Source organism: Aythya ferina, assembly GCF_964211825.1.
Source record: "Aythya ferina genome assembly, chromosome: 20".
Taxonomy (NCBI): Eukaryota; Metazoa; Chordata; class Aves; order Anseriformes; family Anatidae; genus Aythya; species Aythya ferina.
Window position 1 is genome coordinate 610,383 of NC_140318.1, and position 26,539 is coordinate 636,921.

The window sequence follows — 26,539 nt, forward strand, 5'->3', positions numbered from 1 at the left end:
CAAACACTTTCCTAAAAGCAATAAACTTGAGAAGTGTTTTGGAAAATGGTGAAAGTGATTGATTTAAAGACGGAAATATCTGAACACAACCACATACACTTCAGGGTGAAAGCACAGATTACAAATCAACAGTGGCAGAGATCGTATTAAATAGCAGACAACATAGATGTTTTAGGGAAAAAATGCTCAATTCCCCCACAGGGCTTATTTAACAACTAAGTACATAGCTTCTTTGAATGAATACCTCTGGCTCAGATATAACGACCCTACGCTACACCCTAAAGAAGCATGCCTTGAGGAATATTACTATACCTGGAACAGGGCTGTAAAGAAAAATGATTCATGATTCTAAGGATATTGAAGCCTCTTCAGTCAGAGCTCTCCCCAAAATTTTTCAATGCATCTTCAAATTCAGCTAAATCAAACTTTTCCTAACCACAGTTAATGTCCCCCTTTCTCAACTGATGCAAGGCATTCTTGTGCCTGGAAACCACTCATATTGTTTAAACATTTTTTCCTAATCATCGTTTTCTGCCACTAAAACATACTGGACTATGACCAATTTTTGCACGTCTTCATCCAGCTGAGTTGGATGCAAGCCATATGGTCAGTGTAGTTTCATAACAAATTCCTTATGTGAAACAGACTCCGCATAAACGTATGCCAGCACTCCTTACCCACTCAAACAAACCATCAGGTTCAGACTTGCACAGCATACACACATCACATACACTTCAGCCTGAAATGTTGCTTCTTACTGTAGGAACTGCAGTGGATGAAAGCACTATTTCCAAGGTTCAGCTCGGCGTTTCAGTCTCATTGATTGTTACCCATAGCTACTGTGAAGCCCTTGTTCCATCCCAGCCCTTGTGCAATCCTTGGCCTCTTGTAGGATAAACCGTATAAGAATTAAGAATATTTGGCTCTATTTCATGACACAAGTGTTCTAAGCATTCAAGCCACAGAATCATTAAGGTTGGAAAAGACCTCCAAGGATCATCTGGTCCAACCCCTACCACCAAATGTCACCCACTAAACCATGTCCCTCAGCACCATGTCCAACCTCTCCTCAAGGACGGTGACGCCACCACCTCCCCAGGCAGCCCGTTCCAGTGCCTGACTGCTCGTTCTGAGAAGAAATTTCTCAGAATTTCCAACCTAAGCCTCCCCAGCACAAAGAATGGTCAAGGAATCTATTTTATTAGTTGTAAATTAGTTTTACTTTAGAGCGCTTTTGATGAAACGTACTGGAAAATGAATCTCCATCAAGAACAAAGTACTTTGTAGAAAGGATCAAGCTGTCAGAGCTTTCACTGGCAGGTTTCTCAGAGTGGTTTCCAGTCAAACCAAAAAGATCCACCCCAACAGACTCCTTATTTGATAGACTTTCATTCAGATGAGAGACTTTAATGGAAACCCAACCACTCTGCTAAAGCATCCTAGCCATCAGGCTACCAGCAGTGTCTGTCTCCAGTCCACAACAACTTCACGAAGTCTTGGCTTTGCTCCTCACCAGAGGAGGAAAGTGAAGCCTCAGAACCTTCTGCTCTACAGACTCTCCATGAAATCTCTTCGAAACATCTTAAAGAAAAAGCTACGAGCTATTTCTAAATACTATCGTTGCTGCTTAAAAACCAGGAAGGTACAAGGCTTCCCACTTGCCTTCAGTCAGCGCACCGCGCAGAGCAAGCCTGGCCCATCGTCACGCCGAGCGCAGGCCTCCGACACGCGGGCTGGCCGGTGCTGCTTTATTAGCTGCCACCTATTGCACATCGTCAGCCTCCAGCAGGAAGCCACACACTGATCACGTTCCAAGCTCACACGACAAAGTCCAAACAAGTCAATCTGAAAATCAGACTTCTCTGCCCAGAAAGGAAATCCTTACATTCCTTCGCATTAAACTCCACTGGGAGCAAAGGAACGGGAGCAAATCATTTCCCTGTTCTTAGGCAAAGCAGCTAACTGTTTAAGGGGTACGTGGGAGAGCAGTAGGAACATTTACACATCCTGCTCTTATTTCAGGGGGTTATGCCGGGTAGCTATCTCCCGATCCCACGGGTTGCAGCACAGCCCCAGGTCCGTGCTCCTGCCAGATCGGTGCCGCGCAGAGCGGAGCAGCCGGCAGCAGGGAGCGGCTGCTTGCAGCACCGCCAGGGCATGCAAGGAGGGACGGGGGGGAGCTGCAAGGGGTGGGAGCTGCAGCACAACTGAGCTGCTCCCGGGGCTCATTAACTGTGCAGATAGGCAGGAATTGCAGGCACAGCAGGCATAAGCTGCGGCCCAGCGCCCAGCCCCTCTCTGTGCAAAAGCCCTGGGCACCCGAGAAGAGGCAGGGATGGGACAGGAGCACCGGAGCCTTGTCCAGCTGGACCCCATCCAGCACCAGCAGCTCAGCACCTCGCTGCCACAGGGCTTCCTCCACCAGCTGCCCCACGAGCTGCCCAGCACCCTGACCCCTGCTGCAGCCTTCCTGCTCTCCGGCCGGAGCCGACCACGCACCAGCTCGGCCGCTGCTCGTCTCCACTGCGGTGGCTCTGGGCAGGCCTGCATGGCCGGACGGGGGCACCCTGAGCGTCCAGCACGCGGGGCTGCCTGCCCTCACTGCCGCTCGGCTTTTCCATTAGAACAGGGTGGAGATGTGCCACGGGCATCCCAGGAAGGCCGGTGGAAGCGGTTGGATCTTCAAGGCGCAGGAGGACCAAGTGCCGCGAGCCCAGCCACGGTAACACACGGCGTGAGCACAAGCCAATTGCAGCGTGATCTTCCTCCTCTCTCCCTGGTACGCCATTAACCTTTCAGATGACAGCCCTGCAAACTAAATGACTGAACAGTTCCCAGGGTCAGCGCGAATCTACATTTTCAAAACCTGACATCAACAAGTAAAAGTTGTGACTGAAATCCTGGTCTCTCCGAGAGGAAGATTAAACGCCTGTGACACATCATCTGCAATCAGAGCGCTCAATTTCCCAAAGTATCTGTCACAGATTGATAACATCCATGCAAAAAGTTAAGTGCAATTATGTCTGTCACTGTAAAACACACTTCAGCAGCACTGACTGACATCTTGCTTGCAGCTGACAAATTGTGAGAGGACCATTTGAATGACGGCTGCAGAGGCTCCTGCAGCACCACGGGAAGGGATGTGAGCTGTACCCACACACCAAAAAAGCCGCATGGGCTCACAGCACTGCAACAGGAGCCATCGCATCGGCAGCTGCAGAGCAAAGTGGCTTGAGGTTGGTGCCACATGCATGTGCTGAAGCGAAGGACTTGCTCACAAAAGGCTCAAAGAGGACTTGTGATGAAGAGGAGAACACATCATAAAAACCCTCCTCTGGCTTATTCCCAGACAGAGCTTGAGCCAGTGAGGAGCTGAGCCCTAAAACACCGCTCAAATGCTTGCGACATGTATTTTTCCAGGTCCCCAACACATGCACTGGCTATCAGTAATAGGCTAGATGAAATAAAGGTATGCAGAAGAACAAATGAATTACCTGTTATTAGCACCTCTTCTTTTGGAGGAGGCTTACCTACTTGCTCCCCAAAGCGATGGCCCAATGTAGCACTACCACCAATTTTTACTGGAGAGTGCAAGCCTCAAACGCAGACGCACCGAGGGAAGTTACTCTAAATCCTCACTGGTGACTCAAGTCAACAGAAGCAGTTCTTTAGCAGCAGCCTTCTAGGATGGGAAACTAAAAATGCATTTCTCCAGGCTGCCATTAGTGCCAAGAAGCCATTGCAAAATTTGGAGAGAAAAAATAGTAAAGCAGCTTGATGCCCTGCACAACGGCACGGTTGTGTTCCACGGTACAGTGTGCAGCCCTCGCTGGGATGCGTGACGGCTGCAGTTAGAGACCATTAAGCCAGATGCCTGTAGTATTAAACACCAAGGAGAAGAAATGGCTAGAAAATAACATATGCAGTCCAGCAAGAATATCAAACAAAGCTTCCCCTTGTGCAGTTCTGATTGCGAGCCATAACCCCACGACACAGCAGAGGAAGCAGCATTGCTGACGCACAGCGAGCTGGGGAGGTCAAACGTCTGACACACAACAAAACCCTGATGTGCAGCCATCCACTGCCATCAGCGGCTTGTACCGCGGGTCAGCGGAGGGAACACGGCTGACAGAAATAAAGCTCTCAGCGAGAAGTTCTTCCCTGCTCTCCGGTATGGTTTACTTCTTTAGTTTATATCCAGTGTTGACAATTATCTCGAAGCACCCAAGCACACCATCTTAATTTAAAACTGCTTATAATGCTCGCCAGCAACTGAATAGCTTAAATACCTGACCAACCTAACAGCTGGATCTCCACAGAGCTCTGCTCTGCACTGCTCACCAGTTTTGTCTTAGCACTTGCAGTAGCAGAGCTACTCACTGCAGTTCCTGTCAAAATATATCCACACAGAGTAAAATGGCAAACTGGCGACCACTGTAATCTCCTATCTCTATGGTGATGTAAAAATAAGAGGTTACTTGTGACTACAATCTTCCACAAACATTAAACTTGAGTAACATCGCATTGCTGATATAGTATTAGAAAAGGCTTTTCAAGTAGCATGTGTTTCCCGTAATAATGAAATATTTGCAGGATGCACCTTTTTATATATTTCTATTTCTTAAAAAATATATTGGATAATAAATAATCAGAGTAAAAATCAGACATGAAAGATGCTTTGAAAGATCAGGCGGGTGGTGTAAAAGTTACCTGTAAATCATGCACCGGGCACGAAAGTGGAGCTGGCTACAGACAGGTGGTTTTTACTAGGAGGCATTAATGTAACATTCAATTATTCCACTGCATGCTGGCTGTTTTAACTCAGCCAAATTAGAATACATTTTATATTGACTATTTTGACATTTGCTTTATTTGGCAAGTAAAACAAAACTGATCCAATTTCCCTGCAGCCATTGTAAACCATAAACTGTACAACAAGAGGTTATAAAATATATAAGCCTTGTAAACACTTCTTTTCAGACTGTCGCTGATGCTCTGAGCTCTAATTTTGGCCCTGTTCCCAATAGCACTGAAGCTGTTCTACAGCCTTCCCTGCTTGGCCATAAAGTGACCCTTCCACGCTTAGTGATTAAGGACTGCCATCGATATTCTCTTGCTATGATAATTTTTCTCTTTATTTTGGAAATATGCCCAAGCAGGAATTTCTTGCAGACAGAAAACGAAGATCTGCGCTCTAATAGTCATGACATCTCTTTCCCTGATCTTGCCTACCCTTTGCCAGCATGCAACTTATGACCTACTCCTGACATGGTACAATGAGCAGTCTGCTCTGCATATTCAATGTCTACTGCAAGACTAGAGCACAGTGGTCTAAGAAAAAAAAAAAGGGGGCCAGCACTTCAAACCACGAGTGGACTGATCTTGGAGAACGAGCAAAACTTGTCTCCCTGTGCATGAGGGACTGTATGAACAGTTCTCCCTTTCCTTGGTCAAGGAGTGGGAAACCAGCTGGTTTGGAGAACAGTTCTCACCTGTTCTCCAGGGTAACCCACGTGTGCTTGGAAGCTACAAAAATTTTACACAGTACAAAACAAAGAAAAGGTGTAGTTTTCTGACTGTTTCCGTTCCGATGAAGGCTTTTTTTTCCCCCGACTTCTTTAATCGTATGCCTTTGTGCAATGACTATCACAGGAACTTCCAATTAGGCAAACACTTGAAAGAATGACTCATTCCCTCACTATCAGATCAGACTACATAATTATCTGAACAATTTGAATAAGTATTATTTTAATTTAATTATTATTTTTTGATTAAATTCTTGATTATAAAATTAATAAAATTAATTTATAATTTTTATGAATCGATTTAATCAATAATAAAATCAAATTTATAAATCAATATAAAAATGTATAAATCAATGTTTAAATTATTTATCAATTTATAAAAATATTTTAATTGTTAATTTAATTCTTTTAATTATTATTATTTGAATAATTATTATTAGGTGTGCCTTTAGTCTAGAGTCCACCATGCAGGTGCTTTGCAACAATATGCCACGCTGCGTCAAGCAGAAGATGCTGGAAAGCAGAAAACTCACCTCGGCAGGTTAGGAGCTGGTGTTGAAGACGGTACTTGGGCAGGAGCAGCAGGTTGTGAAGACTCATGGTTGCGGGGAACTCTGCCCATCCGGTACCAAATGCCCATGTTGTTCAACTCCCTGTGTAGTTGACAGAAAAGACATTAATGCTGTGAGCACATGCTGCACACATACACAATTAGGAAACAGATAAATTTCACAGACACCTTGGATAGCAAGAACTATCTTAATCATGGAAAAAAGGGTTCGTTACTTCCCACATCAAACTCAGTAACATTTGTATTTACGTAAATATTTCCAATGACGAGCTTCATCTCATAAATTACTACTTCCCAATTACAGGAAAAGAAGATGCTTGGCACAATTACAAATATGGAAGCAGTTTCTAGAGCGAGGGATACCTACCCTATGAACGTGTACTGAGGAGGGGCTTGCTTAGATCTACTCAGGATTCGAATATCACAGATTGCTGCCTCTGTAGAATCTCGAGGGATGAATTTAATGCACAGCCTCTTCTTTCTGAAAGCTACTTCTTCTGTAAAAACAAAACAAAAACAACAGAAGCTTTTTTTTTATGCAAGACAAGGGTATAAATATTATTTATTATCTCTCCAGATATTTGGCAGATAATTACAGCAGGAACCAGAGCCAAAGGACATATATGTCAGAAAACCAGACAGTGCAGTGCCATTCAACGACTGAAGAAATTTTCTATGAGCTCTCTGTACACCGTGCAGGAATTGTTACTAGGCACTGTGAGAAACCAATACCCCCTACTTCCCTTTGTAGAGAAGATAAGGCATCGTGCATGCCACAGCACACTGCACTAGGGAACAGAAGTGGCAGGTGATTTTCCCACTTCCATATGCTTCTCATATTTGCTTCCTCTTTCCAAAGCAGCGTTTGACTCACTGGCCTGGATACCTGAGTATTTCTTCTACAAGCTCTGCCTCTGGGAACATACCTGGAAGCTGCTGACACAAGTGGACAGTTTGTTCTGAGAAGTGCTTCCAACAGCCAAAGCAGGCAGAACACTGTCACAGAGCGCTGACAGGATGTGAGATTTGGAGAGGTGACTTCTGCTAAGTGCTAACAACCTCTCCTGACTCCCTCAGCAAGCACTGAAGCGATACTTCCACTACATCTGCCCTGGTGTCTTTGCAGGGTTAAAACCAGGTTTTAAAAGCAGAATTGCTGGGATCCCCAACGGGGTAACTGGGCTGTGCTGACCTGTGTTCAAAGGGCAGATGAATCTCCTGCATGGTGCCTTCTTGCTGTGTGTCACAGAGAAATTTCACTTGTTTCTGTGCTACTCATTGTAAAAAACTAAAGCCCACAATTAAGGCTTATCCGTACAATGAGTTCATGTATAAGCCTACTACCTGTCTGCATGCAGGTGCAAACTATGTTCAGTTCTGGGTCAGTTGCACAACAACATGTGGTACTGGCACACTGACACAGATTTGCTCCACCTCACCCTAAAAATCTGTGGGACTCTCAACGTGAGCAGGGTGAGGTTTCCATCTGTGAACGCAGACAACTGAAAGACACGACAGAAGCTCTTACTGATAAAGTGGAAAAATCAAAAGTGCAGACACTGCATGAAAGTCTGAAAGCAACCAACAGGTATAAACAAGCACTGGGAGAAGAATAAAAGCCCTCCGGTTTAATATGAGTAAGTATTCTCCAGTTTAAAAATATGCCCTCACTCGAACAGATGGTAAGCAGTCCTGTCTCTGTAGGCTCCTGCTGTTTCGTAATCTTTACCTTGGAGAAAGCAATTCATCCTGGCCTTTGAAGCCTGCTGTCAGACCAGCACCAACAAACATACAGGCAGTGTGAGGTGTGTCACAGTGCAGCACCCGTGCGTGCCACGTCAGATTAACAGTGACGCTTTTTAGAGATATTAAATACCTACATCCCTGAACTCTAATCCTTCTGCTTTGGGAAACTAGGGCTTCTGACATACCTAGAACAGGTCTAAGGAGTCCAGGGTTTAAGGCTTCCGCATCTGAAAATTTTGTCAAGAACCACCAAAGAATGCTATATTTAATGTATTTATTACAAGTCATGCACCATTAGAGAAGAACATAGAAAAACGTATAACCAAAATATTTGGCTTTAACCAAAATTAGCGCCTCTTACTCAACTTTCACAATATGTATAAAGCTGAGTACACTATTTGCTTTTGTCTTTGGTCTCTTTCACACTTGGATAGAGCCTGCAGTCTGTAGCAAATTTGGTTTAAGAGCTAGATCCATTAATTACTCATGCTTAACCACAGTTAATTTTAGGTAAACATATTATATACAATCAAAATGTGCTCAGTCATGCTAACGGAGACAGGGATATGCACCACTTCATTAATACAGACAGTGCCACCGCTTTAAAGATTGTACGGGTTGCAATTCAATGCATTTTAAATTAATTACAAAGTCCCTTCTCACCTCTCTACCTAGACTTCTACAAAAGCTACGCCAACAGCTGACAACTGTCCAGTTGTCCCACAGGTGTGAGTCTCCCACGCCACATGAGCTAAGGAATTCTCCAGGCAAAGGGGATGACCCGTGGGCTCAGTACTGGGCTGCAGAGCCTTTCACTTCTGGGTTACAGGTTCCAAACAGAACCAGGTCAGCAGCAACTGAAAAATGATCCTCCTCTGCTGCAGATCTGGATGAGTTACCCCCTGCAAAGCAGGCCCACACACCTCCTTTCTGTTCATAGCCAGCCTGGATTTCTTTACTGGAAAGAACTGGTACCAGCCACCTACGCTCCCGCGTGGTAACCGTGCACTCAGCGCCAGCACCCGGCGCTGCGCAGCCCTCCCAGACAGCTCCCACGGGGCTGGCCCCAGGCTGCTTTGCACCACGAGCCAAGAGCGCTCGCTGCCTGCTGCAGGCTGGGCTGTTGTGACCAGACACGGCTCCAGCTGCTGCTGCCACAAGTCTCAGAGGATTGGAAGACCCGTTCACGAGCAGTTTGCTTAAATGCTGCAGGAAAGCCATTTCTGCCCTGCAGAAACGAGGACAGTATTTCCCCTGGATGCCACACTTGTGGCTTCTCTCAGCAAGCTCAAACATAACCTCAGCACCGCCTGCCAAGTCCTGGGCTTCTGTTTGTTTGCAACGGGTGGTGAAAGTCACGTGTGAATGAGCACAGCCCCACGTGCACCCACTTCCCTTCTCGTACCTGTCTGTGAACACCCCCCCTCACAGCAGCTCTGTTCCCGTGAGGCTCAGTTTGCCCTTGGGAAGAGGAAGAATAAACTATTCCTTCCTGCGTGAGCGGGAGAGCTGGTGGCAGCCAGGCAGCAGCATTAACAAGCCTGGAGAGCACAAGAAGAGCTACCCCTGAAGATGCCCCCCAGAGCAGCACTTGGAGCATCCCGCTGCCCTGCACCACCCCACGGCGCTGCAGGAACCGACACCAACTTACGTGTATCAACGGTCTCCTGGATGGGGATGAAGCCCACAGGCAAAGTGTCCTTTATGTCAATGAGCTTCATATCAACCAAGACGTTGCCTAAATGGCTCTTTGAAGAGAGAAAAGAAACAGTCAGCGATTACGACATGATCCAGTTCAAACCCAGCTTTTATCCCCTTCTGAGTCCCAGGATGCCTTGTCATCCTATCTGGCCACTGAGAAACAGGCGAGGAGATACCACGGCAACACCTGGACCTGTCCTTCCCCAGAAACTACAGTGACCAAATAGGAAATACCAGGCAGCTTTTGGCATTCACAGATTCAGCCGTCTCATCCACAGCTGCACTCCTGGATCCTCGGAAGAGGAACCCAACTCTTCCTTTTTGAAAGCACGGCAGCTCAGTGTACCAGCTCCAAAACCCCACCCGCTACACAGGTAACTTCACTGCTCGCTGCAAGAGGAGCTCGACACTTCTGCGACAGCGATGGCAGAAAGCACTGCGGGAAGAGGATTCTTGCAGACACAGCCAGAGTCATTACATGCATTAGCTAATTAGTACTGAACAGACACAGTTCTAGCTCCAAGCTCAGGCGTGCTCCAGAAGAGCAGGCCATTTGGAAGGAAGAGCTTCATTTAGAGTCCATATGAATTCTGATCTGATGCCTTGCCCTGTTAATCAAGGCTTGAAGAGCTAAAAATACAATTCAGAACGACAGCCTCCACGATTGTTTAAAGACCAGATTTTCTTTGCAGTTCTCGTTAAATCCAACATTGTTCCCAGTAATCTGCATTCACGTGTTGAAGAAAAAGCCCTACACTTCAGATACTACACAGCCTTTACAAACAGAAACGCAACACAGAAAAATTAAGATTTCATCCTAAGCCATCACACTTGCCAGTGTGTTTTACTGTTACTTGTTTCCAGGTACCTCCCTGATAGGTATTTTTTGTCTGGCAGACAAACTATTTCATGCGTATCTCTACTCTCTGGTTATTATTCTGAGCTATCTGAAAACATATTTGAATTTGTAGCCCTTGAACTAAGGGGAGATCAGGCTGGAGTTGATTTTGAGGTTCTGCATTTCACAGTCACTCCTTGCCCCCAGGCCTGCAGCCCTGACCACCGGCACACACACGGCTTGTGTCCCCAGCTCACACCAAGCAACCGAGGCTGGGCAGCCCCCGGCTGCCTCCATCCCTCTGTCTGTGAGATGCACCATTCCAGGTCTCCTAGATGTGACATTTAAATACCCAAAACATCCTTATAAATTGCCAAATATTTTAAGCTGTTGAGAACAATTGTTCTGATAATGGGGCACTGCAGGCTGTCCCCATTGTAAACCAGGTAACCATGCTGCATTCACTCTGCTAACATGTTCTTCTAGCCGAGTCAGTTCCCACCATTCTGTAAAAAAAAAAAAACAAAAACAAGAAAAAAAAAAAACAAACCAACACAAACACCCCATGCGTAAAGCCTGCAGCCCAAAGAGCAGCAACACCTGCAGGTCCAGGTGAGCCAGTGCTCTGCTACCTGGGGGCCCCAGGCTGGGCGCAGCCCATCGCAGCCCTGCATGGCTGGGGCAGACCGAGGAGATGGAAAGCTCTGCTGGGCTGCTCTGCACCAGGAAAAAAAAAGCCGCTCATCTGCCCCCCCTCCTCCCAGGCCACACAACCTGCATTTCCAAGCTTCCTGCAGGCGGGCGACCAGGAGTGCTGGTCAGCTGCGTGCTCCTGGGGGGCTGGCAGGCTCGCTGCACCATCTACCCAGCATCTCTGCCTCACAGAGAGGCCCCAAGCACACACAAAACCTACAGCCTTGAGCAGCGTGAGCTGCACCTTCTGCTGAGTTTGGATAGAGGAGTGTCCTCAGGACAGAACCCACTCATGGGTGTGAGCAGGCTGACAAACCTCAGGAAACCCACCGCCCGAAGAGAGGGAGCTCCCTGCCACCCGTGGTCCCCCCACAGCTCAGCCCGCGGCTGCTGCCCGGAGCCCAGCAGCACCCACCCGGCACAGGCTGTGAGACAGCCCCTGCGTGGGGCACGGCCGCTTGCACCGCTCCTCGCACATGCGTCTGCTGTGCAGCTGAGACCCCTCCTCTCGATTCCCCCCCCCTTTAATTCACTTCTCATAAATATGAAGAACACATTCCCGTGCCATGCTGAGCAGATGATTCATGCCAAAGCCCAACAGGCACTGACTGGGGGGATTTACGCTGTCTCCAGTAGCCAGTAGTTGCTACTATCCCATAATTATTTCTGACAACCTTGCATTTAAGGTAGCCGCAGATAAACTTAATACCCAAATGATCACAAATCTTTCTGTTTAGTACCCTTCCTACCTATTCTGGTGCTATTATTCCTGCTGCTGCAGGTACTAAAGGCTAAAAAACCAGGTACTGTCCATCCACCCGAGGAAGCAGTATTTCCCGTGGCTCTGGAGCTTCATTTTAATCTGGAGAAAGTGGAAGGAATAAAGGGCAAATGCTGGAAATAGGCAGGCCCTTGTTTTTCCTGGCAAGATCTGCGATCAGCCTCCAAAGTCACGGCCGCTTTTCCGTTCCCATTGTTGGTAAAAGCACGAAATGGTACCGCCATACCCTTGACAATTGCGTCACTGTGAATATCCAGAATACCAAGAAAAGCAGAAATACCCACTAGATGGAGTGCATTCATTGTAGAATTAAATAGCTCCTCCAGAAAAGAGGAAGTTTTCACACTACCCTCAACTGAAAAATTAAATGAACACAGCAGAAGGCGTCAGGCTCTCACTGCACATGGTCTCCCCCCTTCCACAGGAGATGTGGGCAGACATAAGCTCATTTCTGATCACTGGCAGTTGTTTAATAGCCATACTAGAAGACTGCAAATATAGGGTGGTGTAAGCACAACGTAGACAAATTTTCAAGAATGAACACAAAAAATAAGGAAAAATGTAATCCTGCAAGAAGACAGGTGTGATTCCACTGGACTCAGAAACTAACATTTCCTTTGTCAACATTATCTGCAGCATTTATTTCTCTGCGTAATTAGAGCTAGAAATCTAACAGGATTTGGAACATGCAGCACCCATTGCTAGTGTAAGGGGGGTGCTGAAATGTAAACACTCACTCTTCTGCTGGTTTTGTTACAGATTTCACCAGTGGTTTCCTTCCATGAAGAACATAAACAAAACACAAATATCTGGCCATTGCAGTTTGCCTCTTTAGTCACCAAAACACAGTTAAATGCCTGCTTGAATTATAACTGGCTCAATAAAATGAATCACCTTGTGGGTAAGAACATAGCAGGCACAGATACAAATCATGCAGACACTCAGCAAACGGACTTACATTTTCTTTTGAAAATGATCTTGTGAAGCACAGGTATCGCGTGACCTTGGATTTAAATAAGCCATCTTTCCAGAGGTCAGCATCCAAGCCATCTGCTGTTTGTGCAACCTGGAAAGAAGAGACAGAGGGAGAGAGGAGACATGTGAGCCAAGATAAAGTTAATGTATGTGCAGGACTACTTCTTCAGACCTCTTCTAATTAACAGCAGCCTGAACTCTCACAGCATCTCATTATTTCTTCACAAGGTGCAGTGCAAAGAACTTCCAAGAGGAGGTATAAAAAAAGTTCTAAAAGCGCTGCCGCTTGGGAGTCCATTGATTAAAGATGCTCTGACAAAAGCTGTTCTAATGAGGAAACAGCAACTTGGCTGCAGTCTCCAAACAATAGTTAGGAACAGTCAGCACATGGAGGCATGCGTTACCGCCACAGGTGCAGGGGCACACTGCAAGGAGGGCTCCATCCCAACAAAGCCCACGGCCGTCTGCAGAGCGATGGCCCCGGGGCTGACCAGGAGCCACAGCCACTTCTCCTGACAAAGGCCAGAACAAGAAGTACTCCCACAAAAATCTTTAAGCCTTTCCTTGCGATTTCACACGATTTAAACTGGATTAAAAAGTCACTTCAAAGGAGTGGTGACACTACAACAGTTACAGCAGAGAGGCAACTCCAAGCCCTTGTGCCAGTCACCCCACCGCCCGACTGGGGCTGCTGCACCGGAGCACCTGCATTTTGCTCCCTTGGGAAGATGAAAAACTCGGGTACGCCGCTTTCATACCTCAATTTCCCTTCCTCTTATGAAGGCTTTGCCCTGCACACACAGCAGAGCTCTGGAGCAGACCCATCGGCACAGGGCACAGCCCCTGCTCTCGCGGCACAAGAGGGTGCATCTGCTGCCTTCCCCCGACCCACAGCTGAACGGCAGGAAGGCTCCAGCACGGGCGTGCGCAAGCTGGCACCTCTGCCTTCCCAGAGGAGGGAGCCTGGCAGTGTTATGCCCTGACTCAGCACTGAAAAAAATCCTCAAAAAGCAGTAACAGAAAAAAAATAAAAACCACATCACAAACCCTTATAGGCAACTACCCTGCAATTCTAACGCCTCAAATCTCAAAGCGGTTGAAGTTAGCTTCCCAGCCAGTCACCGCGCACAGCACTCCTCTTTGGGAAGGTGCTGGGGCTCCCTCCCTGCAGCCCTGCTCCGGCGTCCCCCCGGGAGGGCATCCCTGCAGAGCTGGGGCCTGAGCCCGAGCTCCTCCGGCACCTCCCTGCCCAGCCAACCCGCTGCCCACCACCAGCGCCACGCAGCGCACCCCGAGCCGCTCCTCCTGCACGGTGCTTAGGGCAATGCAGGCAGCAAAACAGAAAGCAGCCAGGGCTGAGACCTCACCAGCTCCCACGGGCACGCCAGGCAAAGCCATGCCTGCTGCTGCTGAAACGCAACACTTGCAGGCGCTATCCCCAGCGATTAATCTGAACGCTGTGGCTCCGCACCATCCTGCTGAAGCCTCTTTCCAAGCCTGGAGAATGTAAGCATGCATTAACTTGTCAGAAAACTCACAGGGAAAGAAAACAGAGTAATATAAACAGGAAATGTCTTACATCATCTGCTAGGCTCCTGCAGGCAAGGAGGATCCCCACCACCCCTGGAAGCAGAACCGTGCCCAAGCTGCGTGAGGGCAACGTGCCCACGGTGGGGTAACGCGAGAGAGGAAGGATGTGGAGAGACTGCAGCAGGCCTGTCCCAGCAGGACGGGTGCTGAGCAACCCCAGCCCACGTCTTCCCTGCTTCGGTAAGGTGTGAGGAACGTGCAGGATGGTGGAGATGGTGCCCAACACCCTGGCCTTACCGAGGGAGCAGCGGGGGTGGTACTCCCAGATCTGGGCTGGCTCCAGTGTGGCTGCTCCAAACTTCTTCCCACCCCCTTGTCTGCAACGACCACCAAAAGCAGGCGGGAATCCCAGCATTCACACACTGCAGACGTGTGAAGCGTAGGCACAAGCTCTTCCAGGTCACAGCCCATGCCCTGCTGTCAGGAGCTGTCTGGGCCCAGAGGACCAGGAGGGGTACGGACAGAGAACGAGAGCAGAGGGGGCAGAGATGGGCTGCAGAGGGAAAGGGAACGTGGAGCTGAACAGCCAGGTGCCTGCCCGCCTGGCACAGCGCCTTGCCAAGCACAAGGGAAGGTCGTTCTCAGAGCTGAAGATGTTCCTCAAGTGCACGCCACAACCAGCCGGACACAGAGGAGCGGCACGCGGTACAGAAGGCGTCTCCCAGCCGGCTCCTCCAGCCACGCAGAGCCCTGCACCGGCATGCTGCTACTGGCAGCCCTGGGCCAGCTCTTCTGGCAAGCAGGCTCGCTGAACTGCCTGCCCCCCGGCAGGGGCTGCCCCCACCCCTGCCCCGGCACCGCAGCCCCAGAGCAACCCGCAGCGCCGAGCTGGCCGCGAGCCTGCAGCGCGGGAACCACACCTCCCTCCTGTCCCCAGCCCTCCGCCCACCTCTCCTCCCTTTCCTCCCCACCTCTGGGCTCAGTCCTGCCAGTTTGGGCAGATTTTCAGGAATCTACATTCAGACACATTCCATGCGTGTTGGCAAAATCCGGTCCTTGGTGCTTCAGCGATTAAAAGATCTGGAGAAACCTGGAGCCTGGTACTGCTCCGGTCCACATGATGCCCACGTCTCTGAACCTGCTACAGCCTTCGCCCTCCGCATTCAGAAGAGCGCTTCTGCATGCTTGGTTTTGTGCCTTGAGATACTCCAGGCTGGGTTCCAGAGAGGTCGTGGGGAGGTAGTGCCCCCACACCCCACGTGCGGCTGACTCGTGCAGAGGAGCCCCTGCCCAGACATCCAGGCAAGAGGGGCACAGCCCCGTGTTCACCCGCCCCAGGGGCTGGGCACCAGGACGTGTCGTGACCCCTGGCACAGCCACACCACAGCAGGTGCTGTGCAGTGGAAGGACACCGAAGGCAGTTCCTGGGGGCCCAGCACAGCCCCAGGCACAGAGCCACGCTGCGGCTTCGCCACACACACGGCTGAAGGAGGAAACGTGTGGAAGCCACGCATCAGGTAAAGAAACTGCAGCCAGCAAACACCACCGCTGGCGACAGCAGGGACCACTGGCCCCAGGTCAAAAGAGCTCCTTGTAAACGCAAAGCAAAACAGAAAAATCAGAGAAAAGGCAGCCTCCGCTCTGTGCCCCCTAGGAGAGAGCAACCCACATTCACAAGCATTATTACAACACCGCTGTAATTGGATTAAGCCACAGGAAGAATCTTTTATCTTGTTTAGTTTAAACTGTGCTAGTGCTAAAGTTCCCTATTAAACCTCAGACAGGCTATCTGGGGTGAGCAGCTCTCTGCCCAGCCATTTAGGCAGAATGCAATTCTGTTATCACAACTCTCACATTGTCCCATGCTCCTTTATCAGGGCAAGCAGCTAATTACACAGCCTGGCTCACACAGGTAATCAGCACTCAGAAAAATGCAGTAAATGCAAAAACCCCTCCAGGTCTCTCAGGAGCCTTTTCTCACACATACACACACACACACACACGGACACACCGCCCCTTATTTCAGCCTGATCCCTTTTCTTCCTTCTCACACCATACAGGGCATCCTGCACAGTGATCCAGATCAGGGCATCCTGCACAGTGATCCAGCGATTGTACGTGACCCGGAGCTGTAAATGTGTGAGCAAAGCCGCAGTCCATGGGTTTCCACGCTCAGCTCCACAAGCTGTGTGACACTGAAAACCCAAGGTGTGACATAGAGCAGCTGGAGGATACACAAAAAGGGACCACGTCTTCCCTAGCAGTACTCTGCAAGGTCAGCATTTCATGATGTTTCACTGTTTGGGACGCTCACTTTATAGGCAAAAAACCAATCACGTTGGTGGCTATACAGCAACCAGTCCAGGGAACAAGCAGTCGTTACGCTGTGTCCTCCATCCACCCATTCCCATGTTCATCTCTACTGTATCCAGCTGCCTTCTCCTGCTGCCCAGCCTCCTGCCAACGCTTAATTTAGAGGTTTGCATTCTGTCCATCAAAATTGCCCTTGCAATTTCAGTTGGTTGTGAAGCTATTTGCTTCCCAATCTGGAGCTTCTCATCATTATCGTGCAGTGCTGATGTGTGGGATTAAACAGCTGATGTGGGATCCATTTATTCAGAGATGTAATTTGCGCGATACTTAGGAATCCTTCAGGATGGATGTTACTAGGATCAGTAAATTTACTTGCCACGGTGGCCAGCTGTTTCTGCAAACCTCTCCTCCAGGTAATTATGCTCCTCTTGGAGCACAGATGAAGTGGCATGACTGCACCCACAAACCTCCACTGAGCAAATGCACTGCTAAGTACCTTGGGCTGAGAGGTGGGCAGCTGGTTACCAAATTACTTCTTCAAACCCGTCTGATGGCAAGCCCTCTGTGGAAGAGATGCTGCTCCCAGCAAAGCCTCATTAATGCAGAACCAAAGCAGTAGCGACAGCAGCTGAAACAGCTCTACTTACTACATCATAACCTGTCGGTGCGCGGTTCCGGGATGCAACCACACTGACGCCCGTGATGGGATCCATCGGCAGGTCAGGCAACGCATCGGAGAGGTCTCGCACTTCAGGCATCATGGACTGATCCTGGAAGAAAGGCACAGCATTAAAGGGCTGCTGGGCAGCGCACCTCAGCGGCACAGAGAGCACCGAGAGCCTGCGTGCGTGCATGCCACAGTGCTTGTGCTGAAACACCACAGACTGCCAAGTTAAACACAGGATTAGGCCAGACACACCTTCTGCACCTTCATTTGCTTTTGATAAGAAGGTATGTTTGTGCAATGCCCAACAGGTCTGGAATTTGGGCCAGCAGCCTCTTCTGAGATTAACTTCACTGTTTCCAGGACATTTAGCATGGGCTGGTCTCCATTTACCAGTGATGGGAAAACCCAAGTTCATCCCTTCCCCCCCACATAAAGAGCAAATTTCATCCCCCAGTCAGGCTGGTTGAAGCAGCTCTGCCATTTTAAGCAGCAAGAAAACTGCTGGTAATGGCTTCGTTATGAGGTTCCCCATCCAACACAGGCATCGGGCACAGCGAGGGCTCCCCGGCGAGGCAGCAGTCTCACCGCACCCTCCTGAATGTGACCGCCTTCACGTAGCAGCACAGATGTATCTGGCACTATATGCAAATCTCTGCTTGCTGCAGGGAGCGGAGCGCCAGGGGAGCACACGAAGCAACACAGGACGGTCTGATGCAAAGCAGACAGAGGCCTGAGCATCCTCCAGGAACAAGGGAGAAGAGAATGCTTCAGGGGAAAGAGCCGCAAAGAGGGAGAGAAGCGGGTGAAACCAACCCATTTGGAGAGATGCTGCTACTGGAAGCAGGGGGAGAGGACAAGAGAGCTGCCAAAATAGCTCACTGAGGAGGAGGAGGAGGAAAGGTGCCACTGCCTCAGCAAGTGGTCTCCTGCAGAGGCCGGCAGCCAGAGCCAGACCTCTCAGGCTCTCGGGAAGGACTGCCCCAGGACACTGCCCCCATGCACCTGCAGACAGAAGGGCAGCACCGTGTGTGGAGGCACACCGCCGCGAGCAGCCAGACAAGCTGAGAACCACAGCTACCTCATCCAGTTCCCTCTTAAGAGCAATGAAACCCAGCGCTTCGAGGCCACGGAGATGGCCAGTTACTTACTGCTCCTAGAAAAGGCAGAGGTGAGTGCTGGTGCCAGTGGGACCTGGGTTTTACACTTCACAATGCCCAGTCTGAACAAACATCGTGCTGCAGGCGACAAGAAAAGAGCAAGTCTGGGCCCTGTATAAATAACAATGGCACACAAACAAGCAGACTGCCTGAAGTGACCAAAACAAAGGAAACAAGTGCTCGAAATGACGGAAATGCCACTGCCAACGACCCAAATCGAGGACAGAGCTTTGCTTCAGCGCCTGGTAAGCATCCAGCACGCAGGCAGCCAGCTGAAGCAGGCCCACTCTTACCCACATGATTTAAGCTTCCAAAGCACAACTAGAAGGGCACCCTGACCCCTACCTGCTCACCCCCGTCCGCTCACCGCAGCCTTCACGTCGTCAGGGCCAGCAGGGAACAAAGGGCTGTGCAGCTAACAAAGCCACTGGGTGCTGCTCAGACAAAGCCAGCCCTGCTGCACGTCCGCACTGTGCCCACAAGCTCCTCAAAAAACCTCGCAAATAATGCAGAAACTGCCTAAAATGAGCAGAACTCAGCAAACTTAACGTGACTGTAATAAAGAACTTGCAATGTGTTCTTCATACGAATGCACGTCTTCCCACGTCGCTCACGACAATTTGGTGACTTGCTGTTACACAGCAGGAGCTGGGGGGTGACGGGTGCCGACAGCGGCTTCTGTTGGACCGCTCGGAGCCGCGGTTCAGGTAAGCGATGGCAGTCCCCAGTGCGCCACGGAACGGCACGCAACACGCCTCAGGGCTGGGGTCTGCGCAGGGCGCTGAGGATGGGGAGGGCTCGGCCACCCCGCCCGGCCCAGCCCGGAGCTGCCCTCGGCCCAGGGAAGAAAGGCACCTCTGTCGCAGGGCCTCTCGCGGGCCGGACGCACGGCACGGCAGGGGGAGGGGAGAGGAAGCCGCATCAATCCGCACTTTGTCAGGGCTCACACAAAGCCCCTGCGCGGCGGAAACAGCGGAGGCCGCGCACGGAGGCGTGGGGCTTCCTGCCGGGGTGCGGGACGGGCAGCGGGCACGGCAGCGCGGGTTCGGCCACCGAGGGTCCCTGGGTGGTACCAAGGATGCCTCTGGAACAGACACGGAGCGGCAGCAACCGGTCTGTGCACCCAGACCAACGTTATTCTGAGCTCTACACGGGTCAAAGAGGAGCTTCTGGCTGGGCAATCACACCGACAGCAGCTACATCTCACATCTCCCTCAGGGTGCTTGCTGCAAGTTTGGTTTCTTTTCTAGCATGCCTTTGAACTTAAAAATAATAGAAAAACCAAACAGTGAAAGAACAAATTAAATCGAGGAGACGGATTCTATAAATACTCCTATCAGACAGCTTGTTATTTTAACGAAGTTCTCTTTAAACAACATAAGTTTGACCCACACGCCTGCCTAGCACCGTGGTGGCTGGGAACTCAGAGCAGCTGACCAGGGAACAGCCCGTCACATCCCACGCTCAGCTCTGCTCCTGAGCTCTCTGAGGGCCTCTGCTGCTCCTCCTGCCGCATGGTTGTGCTGGGAACAGCCCACAACAATCACAAGAGCATTCCTCCCCTCAGCTGGGAGCATGCTCCCTGGAGGTTCTCAGCTGCAGGGCCACATCCAGCTCCCAGCACCAAGGGGATGCCGGGCACGAGCCCCGGGACAGGACGTAACGCCAGCCCCGCCGGGACCGCTCACACGAAGCCTGCAGGGAGAGGCCGTGCCTGCCCCGCACCGCTGCACGCATCCCGCCAGCACCGGTCCCGCACGCAGGGCAGAGCAGGATGCCTGCAGGACGAGGCACGAGGATGCAGAGCTTTCGGCTGCAGCGCTGCCAGCTTCGCTCTGAACACCTCTGGCAGCCTCGAGCCGGCTGTGGCACAGGGGGCAGGAGGTGTGGGGGTCCTGGGCAGCCTGATCCCAGCTGCACGATGGGGCTCGCAGCAGCTACTGGGGAAGCCCTGCGCTGGCCAGCACTGCGGGAGATGGACCGGCAGAGAGGCAGGTACAGGGGTACAGGCTCTGCGCCCTGCCAGGCCAGTGGGAACAGCACCCACGCTCTCGGCAAGCTCTGCGCAGGGCTTCAGACTGCTGCAGGTCAGCAGAGCCTCATCTTCCTCGTGGCGGCCCGAGAACGCAGGCAGACTCCCTCTCCAGAGCAGCAGGCAGGAATATCAGAAACTGACCTTCCTGGAACAAATGCCAGCAAAGCCAGCCCAGCCCACCAGCAAAGCCAGCGCTCCTGCTCCAAGCCCAGCAGCAGGCGCCCTGCAGGCAGCGGGCACCGGGCAGGCTCCACGCAGAGCAGCTGACCGGGTGTCCACGAGTCTCGGTGCCGGGAAACCCTCAGCCCATGGCGCAGAGACCTCGCAGGCAAGGCAGGGGAAGCGGCCTTCTGCCTGGCCCTCCTGCCACCCAGCCGCACGGCAAACAGGCACGGCGCGGAGAGCAGAGGGGGCGCAGACAGCACAGCCCTGGGATCGCCTGTTTCCATCCTTTCTGCATTCTCTCACTCTTGCTAGCTCATCTCTGATTTTATTAGTTTATCCTAGGCACACTTTTCTACTGGCTTCACTGTCCATTTAGAGCGTTACAGGACGGTGACCTGACCACATGCACTACTGAGCTTTGGCTGGGACGCAGGCGTAACAAAGGAACACAGTTTTAGAGACAAAAGCGTTATTTTGAGTTTGTACAGCGCTCTCCCCTCTTGGTGTTTCTTTTCAACAAGTGAGGCAAGCCCAGGAGCCAGTGGCAGGTGAACAGATCTGGGGACGTATCTGCCATAGAAACTCCAGCAAAGCAGGCCAAGTCCTGAAGTTAAACCGCAGAGGACTTCCTACAGAGCAGAAAACCATAAGCTAAGGCAAAACTGAAAAAAATAAATCAACTACCCAAGTTCCTGCACTCTGCAGGAAATAATCCTATCAAACCAGAGCAGACGCTGCCGAAACACTCATCCACGTGCTCGGGTTATCGCTGCCTCATCTCGTGAAGGAGGCGGGTACCGCCAGCACAGCACGGTCTGCGCCGACGTTACCCTGGGGCTCCCCTCTGCACACCCGGTCCCCCCACCAGGGCTGCCAACCCCCGGGAACAGGACACAGCCCCTGCTGGGCTGCTATTTCTGCTGCCGAAGCACAACTGTTTGAGCCAGAACAGAAACAGGAGACCGCGGCAGGACATGCAGCTGGGACCCCCAAAGCCTCGGTGTCAGCTCTCACCAAACGGAGGCACGTCCAGGACCATCCCCACACCGACCCCCACCCCCCGCCAGCCTCCCCCTGCAGCTGGGGAAGTGCCGCAGCTCCTCACCGACCCCAGAGGAAACAGGAACCCCAGCACGGGGCGAGCTAAACCCAGCGCTCGCATTGCTTCACAGCAGATGGGCAGTCACTTGCGAGGAGTGTCCTATTTCAAACCAAAATAGATTTCCAAATGCAGATGACCTTCTACCGGGGTAGCAAAATTTAAATGACATTCAGTTTGCTTATTTCTGTCTTGGTACCTGTGCGGACAAGTCCCCGGCAGCCACAGCGCCTTAAACCTTGGGACTCACTTAGAGAAGCGGGCACTGCAGAACTGGAACATTTTGTATTTATTTTCACACCTCCAGCAGCTCAAACGAAGCCTTCTTCCCAGTACACCGACAAAATACAATAGGCAAAGCAGAGAGTTACAGGGACGACACTGAACCGCACCGCTAACCTGCCACGGGACACGACAGGCTCCACCAAGCTTTGTGTTTGCACGCTCTCACTGGGTTTAAAATAAAAACAGGATGGAGAAATGTAAATTTTAACGTGACCAGCTGAACTCCTGAAGCCCAGCTCTCCCATTGCAGCTGAGGACCCAGCTGGAGCTGTAGCGACCAGTCCGCGAGCATCCCAACTCAGGGAAGGCCGAGCAAACACTAACGCTCTGTGGATCTTTGAGAACCCTTCCAGAAACCAGTGAAAACTCCTAAGCACCGGCAGGGTAAGAGGTGAGCAAACAAAACTTGGGCAGCTCAGCCTCCCCTTTCTGGCTCGTTCAGCAAAGACACACAGCGCGTGTTCGTCACCTCCAGCTGAGCAGAAACCTCCGAGCAGGGCTGAGGGAGGAAAAAGAGCAATCGAGCACATCCACGCCACGAACACCTGCAGCAAAGACCGAGAGAAAGGCAGCACTGGGGGGGTTTTCTGTAACCAGCCCCACAACGCCCGCAGCGAGCTGTTCGCTAGGCCACGGCTCCAGGACTCGGCCAGACCCCCGGCCGCCGAGGCTGCGGCCCCCGGGAGCCCCCAGCGGCCCGGCCCTGCCGCAGGCGGCGCCCCCAGCTCGGGACACCGACACCGACACCGCCCCGCGCCCGCCGGCCCCGCGCGGGGAGCGACCCCCGGGGGCGGGCACCCGGCCCCGGCGGCACCCGGGGGCTTCGCGGCGGGCCCGGCCTCACGCGCGGAGCTCCGGGAGGGGACGGGAGGGGACGACCGGGCCCCGCCGGGCCCCGCCGCGCCGCCCCGGGCCCCGCGGGCGCTGGCAGGGCCGGGCCCGGTCCCGCAGCCCCGGCCCGGCCGCGCCGAGGCCCCGGGGACACTTAACTGTTGCCCGCGCGGCGGGCGGCGGCTCGCGGCTCCCCCGGCGCAGGCAGAAGCAGCTCCTCATCGCCCGGCGGGGCGGCGCGGGGCGGCGCGGGGCGGCCCGGCGGGAGGAGCGGCGGGGCGGGGGGGGGGAGCGGCCTGCGCGGCCGGGCGGAGCGGCGCGGGGCGGGGAGCGGCGGCGGCCGCGGCCTCGCCCGGCGGGGCTGGGGGCCGGGGGCCCGGGCCCGGGCTGCGGAGCGGCGGGGCCGCAGCACGGCGCAGCTCGGCCGCGCCCCGCTCCCCGCCGCCGCCGCCGCGCACGCCCAGGCCCCGGCCCCCGCCCCCGCGCCCCCCGGCCCCGGCAGCCCCCGGCCCGGAGGAGCCGCCCCGCACTCACCGGCGCGGCCTCCACGCAGCGCCCGACGCGAGGCCGGCACCGGAGGCAAAGCCCGGCCCGGGGCCGCGCCCGCCGCCACACCCACGGCGGGGCCGCGCGGGGACGGGGACGGGGTCCCGCGGGGAGCAGCCCCGGACCCGGCCCTCGAGCGGTGCCCCCGCCGCAGGGACCGGGGAGCGCGGGGCAAAACCCGAAACTTCGCCAAGCCAACGCCGCGCCTGGGTAGCGCTGCGGTGGAAACCTCTGAGGAGCTTCTGCCGCTCTCACCGAACCGCGAGGCTGGGCCCCTGAGCTCCTGGAAGGCAGGGGACGACCGGAGGAAAAAGAAGCGGAGAGCTGTAGCTCCTGAGCTCCTCGTCCTAAACCAAGCTGCATCTTGGACAGTGGCAGCAGCTGTTGCAGGCTAAGGAAGAGCAAACTGCACCCGACTGAGCTCATTCTCTTCTTGAGAGGACAGCTTGCGGTGGCTAGGGGACAAGCAGTTCTGGGAGCCTCCCTAGCTTCGGTGATATATTTGATTCTACCGCTCACCAAGGCCCAAAAATCAAACTAAGCAGGCGCAGTCCAGAGAGTTAAGGGTTTGACAGGGCAGCTGGACAACCAGAAGCCATCAGAGGCCCACTCACAGCACAGAAGACACCTTGAACAGAGGTGTTGTAGAGTTCTGGTTCTGTACATTATCACCACATTCCAGCGATGAAATGAGAGCACAGTTGCTAAATTAGCAGACGATGCAAATCATAGCATAACCTGGAACAGCAGTGTATCCTGCAGCTGTAATCATATAATCCTGCAGCCATCCTGCGTTCAGCTCTGAGCACCTTACTTCAAGGGAGATCATCAAAAATAACCTGAAGAACAGGAAGATGGATGTAAGGACTGACATCAATAGCCTTTGATGCAAGACTGAAAGAGTTGGAGTTGTTAAATGAAAAAAATGGGCTGAAAGATGAAGTAAAAGAGGGGAGAAAAACATTAATTTGTAGGTGCATTAAAGAGGAGGGCAATAAACTGTTATGTCCTCTGTGGCTAGATTACACAGTGGTGGGTATGAATTGCAGTAAGAAAGGTTCTGCAAAGGTATGGTGAAAAACTTTACAATGAGGCAGTGAAGCACAGCTTGGACAGTTTTTCACAGGATCACAGAATTGTAGGGGTTGGAAGGGGCCTCCAGATATCATCAGGTCCAACCCCCCTGCCAAAAAAGATTCTCTAGAGCAGTTTGTTCCCTAGAGCAGTTTGCCCAGGTAGGCATCCAGATGGGCTTTGAGTATCTCCACAACCTCCCTGGACAGCCTGTTCCAGAAATCAGATCAGTTTTGTCCCTGATCAAGTTAAAAGACCTCCTAAAAGCAGTTTTCAGACATCACTCAGCATTCCCTCAGGGCAGGCACCGGACAAGGTGATCCCCCAGGTCTGTTAAAGACAAACACTACCTGCTGCCTGCACAGAGCCAGTTTCATTTGTCCTGGAAACACGGTGCTCCTGTCCCATCTGCCATTTCCCTCCAGTAAAGCACATTCAATTTGCACTTACTGAACAGAGGTAATAGCCACCTATTCTTAACCACAGCTCTGTTCCATCACTGTTCAACCAAGGCATTCTGGCTTCAACCACATGCAGCCCTGATTGCTGGTAGTGGCTTCTGGGTCTAAAGATTAAAATACATATATAGAGAGTTAAGGAATACAATGCCTTTTTTTTTTCTCCTCTTTCTCTTTATTTGGAGAGTAATTTAGACAGAAGGAAAGATGATGCCTGGTGGAAAAGAGAAATATGTCCCATACATAATATATGCCCCAAATGCCCTATTACAAATACAACAAGATTTCCTGAAGTGGAGAAGTTGTTACACATTACAGTGTGCTAATGCTCCCCCATGGAGATGCTGATACTGAGTCTTTAGTGTAATAATATTAAAAATCCTCGAGTTTCAATAAGATTCTCCCTGCTACCACAGCAGTATGAAATGAATTGATTCCAAAGGAAGACTAATTGCTGCTTAGTATCCACAAAATATTCTAAGATACACTGCAAACATATATCCCAATGTGTCTATGGCACGATCTGCAATAACATTTTTTTTCCAAGATACAAGTCACTTTCTAGCACAGTTCAGCTGCTCCTTCCCTGCAAGGAGCTGCCCCCAGTGAGCACCACCCTGCAGCACGGCATCGGCTTCCCTGCTGGAGCTGGGGGTGGCTGGCACAGCTTGGGGTGAGGGCTCAGAGCTGCTACAAACAGAGACCTTGAAGCCTTGGCAGAGTTTTAAGTCTGAGGGAAAGGCACTATTGTGTTCTTTCACAGAGCATAAGCACAGGCTCTGAATCAGCAAATACATGTACTTGTACACTTCGTATTGGGTATGTGAATAACTATGCTGCAGTTGGTTAATCTACCACCATAAAGTTACTCAAAAGTATAAGTATTAGAATTGTTATCCACTGAATATTTTAACAGTTCTTCAAGGTGTGTTTTTTTTTGTTTTTATTCAGCCACATCTTCTCCCTTGAGTCCCGCAGTCACAAATACTGTCCAGTTCACCCCAGCATCTTGTTTTTGGGATGCTGAACAGGAGGAATTTAAGCCAATCTTGGCTATCACAGTGGAGCTGTGGCTGTACACACACACCCATCCTTCTCATCCTCCAGAACCTTGTTCTAAGTTACCACACATACTTGCCAGGGTTGTTAGCAGTGCACAGGGGCTCTACTTCTGTTACCCCACTCCAGCAGCTTGGATCACCCCCCTTCCCTTGGATCATCACCTTTCCGGCTAAACACCAGAGACAAGGCCAGCCCGCTGCTATCATTCCTCAGGGCCCAATGCTGGGGACAGCACTGGTTCACAGCAGGCTCATACAGCCACATGCACCACCCCACCCCGCTCCCCGTGCCTGCCTTCAGATAAAAGCCAGCTGCATGCTGAAACTGCTGCTGGTCCAGGCTCAGCTGCTGCCACCTGGTTTTAGGCACACAGATTTGTTTAGCCTGCTGCCTTTAAACTTTGTGCACCAGCAGAGTGTCTCCATACAGCTACTTCCCTTCTATATTCCTCATTTAAACTTTGATTATTCTGAAAGGAAATAGAAGG

The 26,539-nt window shown here is 51.7% G+C and overlaps 1 protein-coding gene across 5 annotated transcripts in view; it reads right to left on the reverse strand.

The window, feature by feature from the left end:
• The window catches only part of MVB12B (multivesicular body subunit 12B), a 64,688-nt gene extending 40,147 nt beyond the window's left edge, over positions 1 to 24,541 (reverse strand). The window contains exons 1-7 of one of the 5 annotated variants that reach the window (XM_084494278.1): positions 23,447 to 23,465; positions 18,489 to 18,575; positions 17,321 to 17,443; positions 12,814 to 12,921; positions 9,494 to 9,590; positions 6,464 to 6,593; positions 6,059 to 6,178 (exon numbers count right to left, since the gene is read on the reverse strand). In XM_084494278.1, the coding sequence (XP_084350404.1) occupies positions 6,059 to 6,178; positions 6,464 to 6,593; positions 9,494 to 9,590; positions 12,814 to 12,921; positions 17,321 to 17,434 (569 nt within the window). In that variant the 5' untranslated portion in view covers positions 17,435 to 17,443; positions 18,489 to 18,575; positions 23,447 to 23,465. Of the gene's footprint in view, positions 1 to 6,058; positions 6,179 to 6,463; positions 6,594 to 9,493; positions 9,591 to 12,813; positions 12,922 to 17,320; positions 17,444 to 18,488; positions 18,576 to 23,071; positions 23,311 to 23,446 lie in introns of those variants that run through there. The other 4 variants (XM_084494277.1, XM_084494279.1, XM_084494275.1 and 1 more) reach the window with 4 other exon arrangements.
• Positions 24,542 to 26,539: the final 1,998 nt, after the last annotated feature.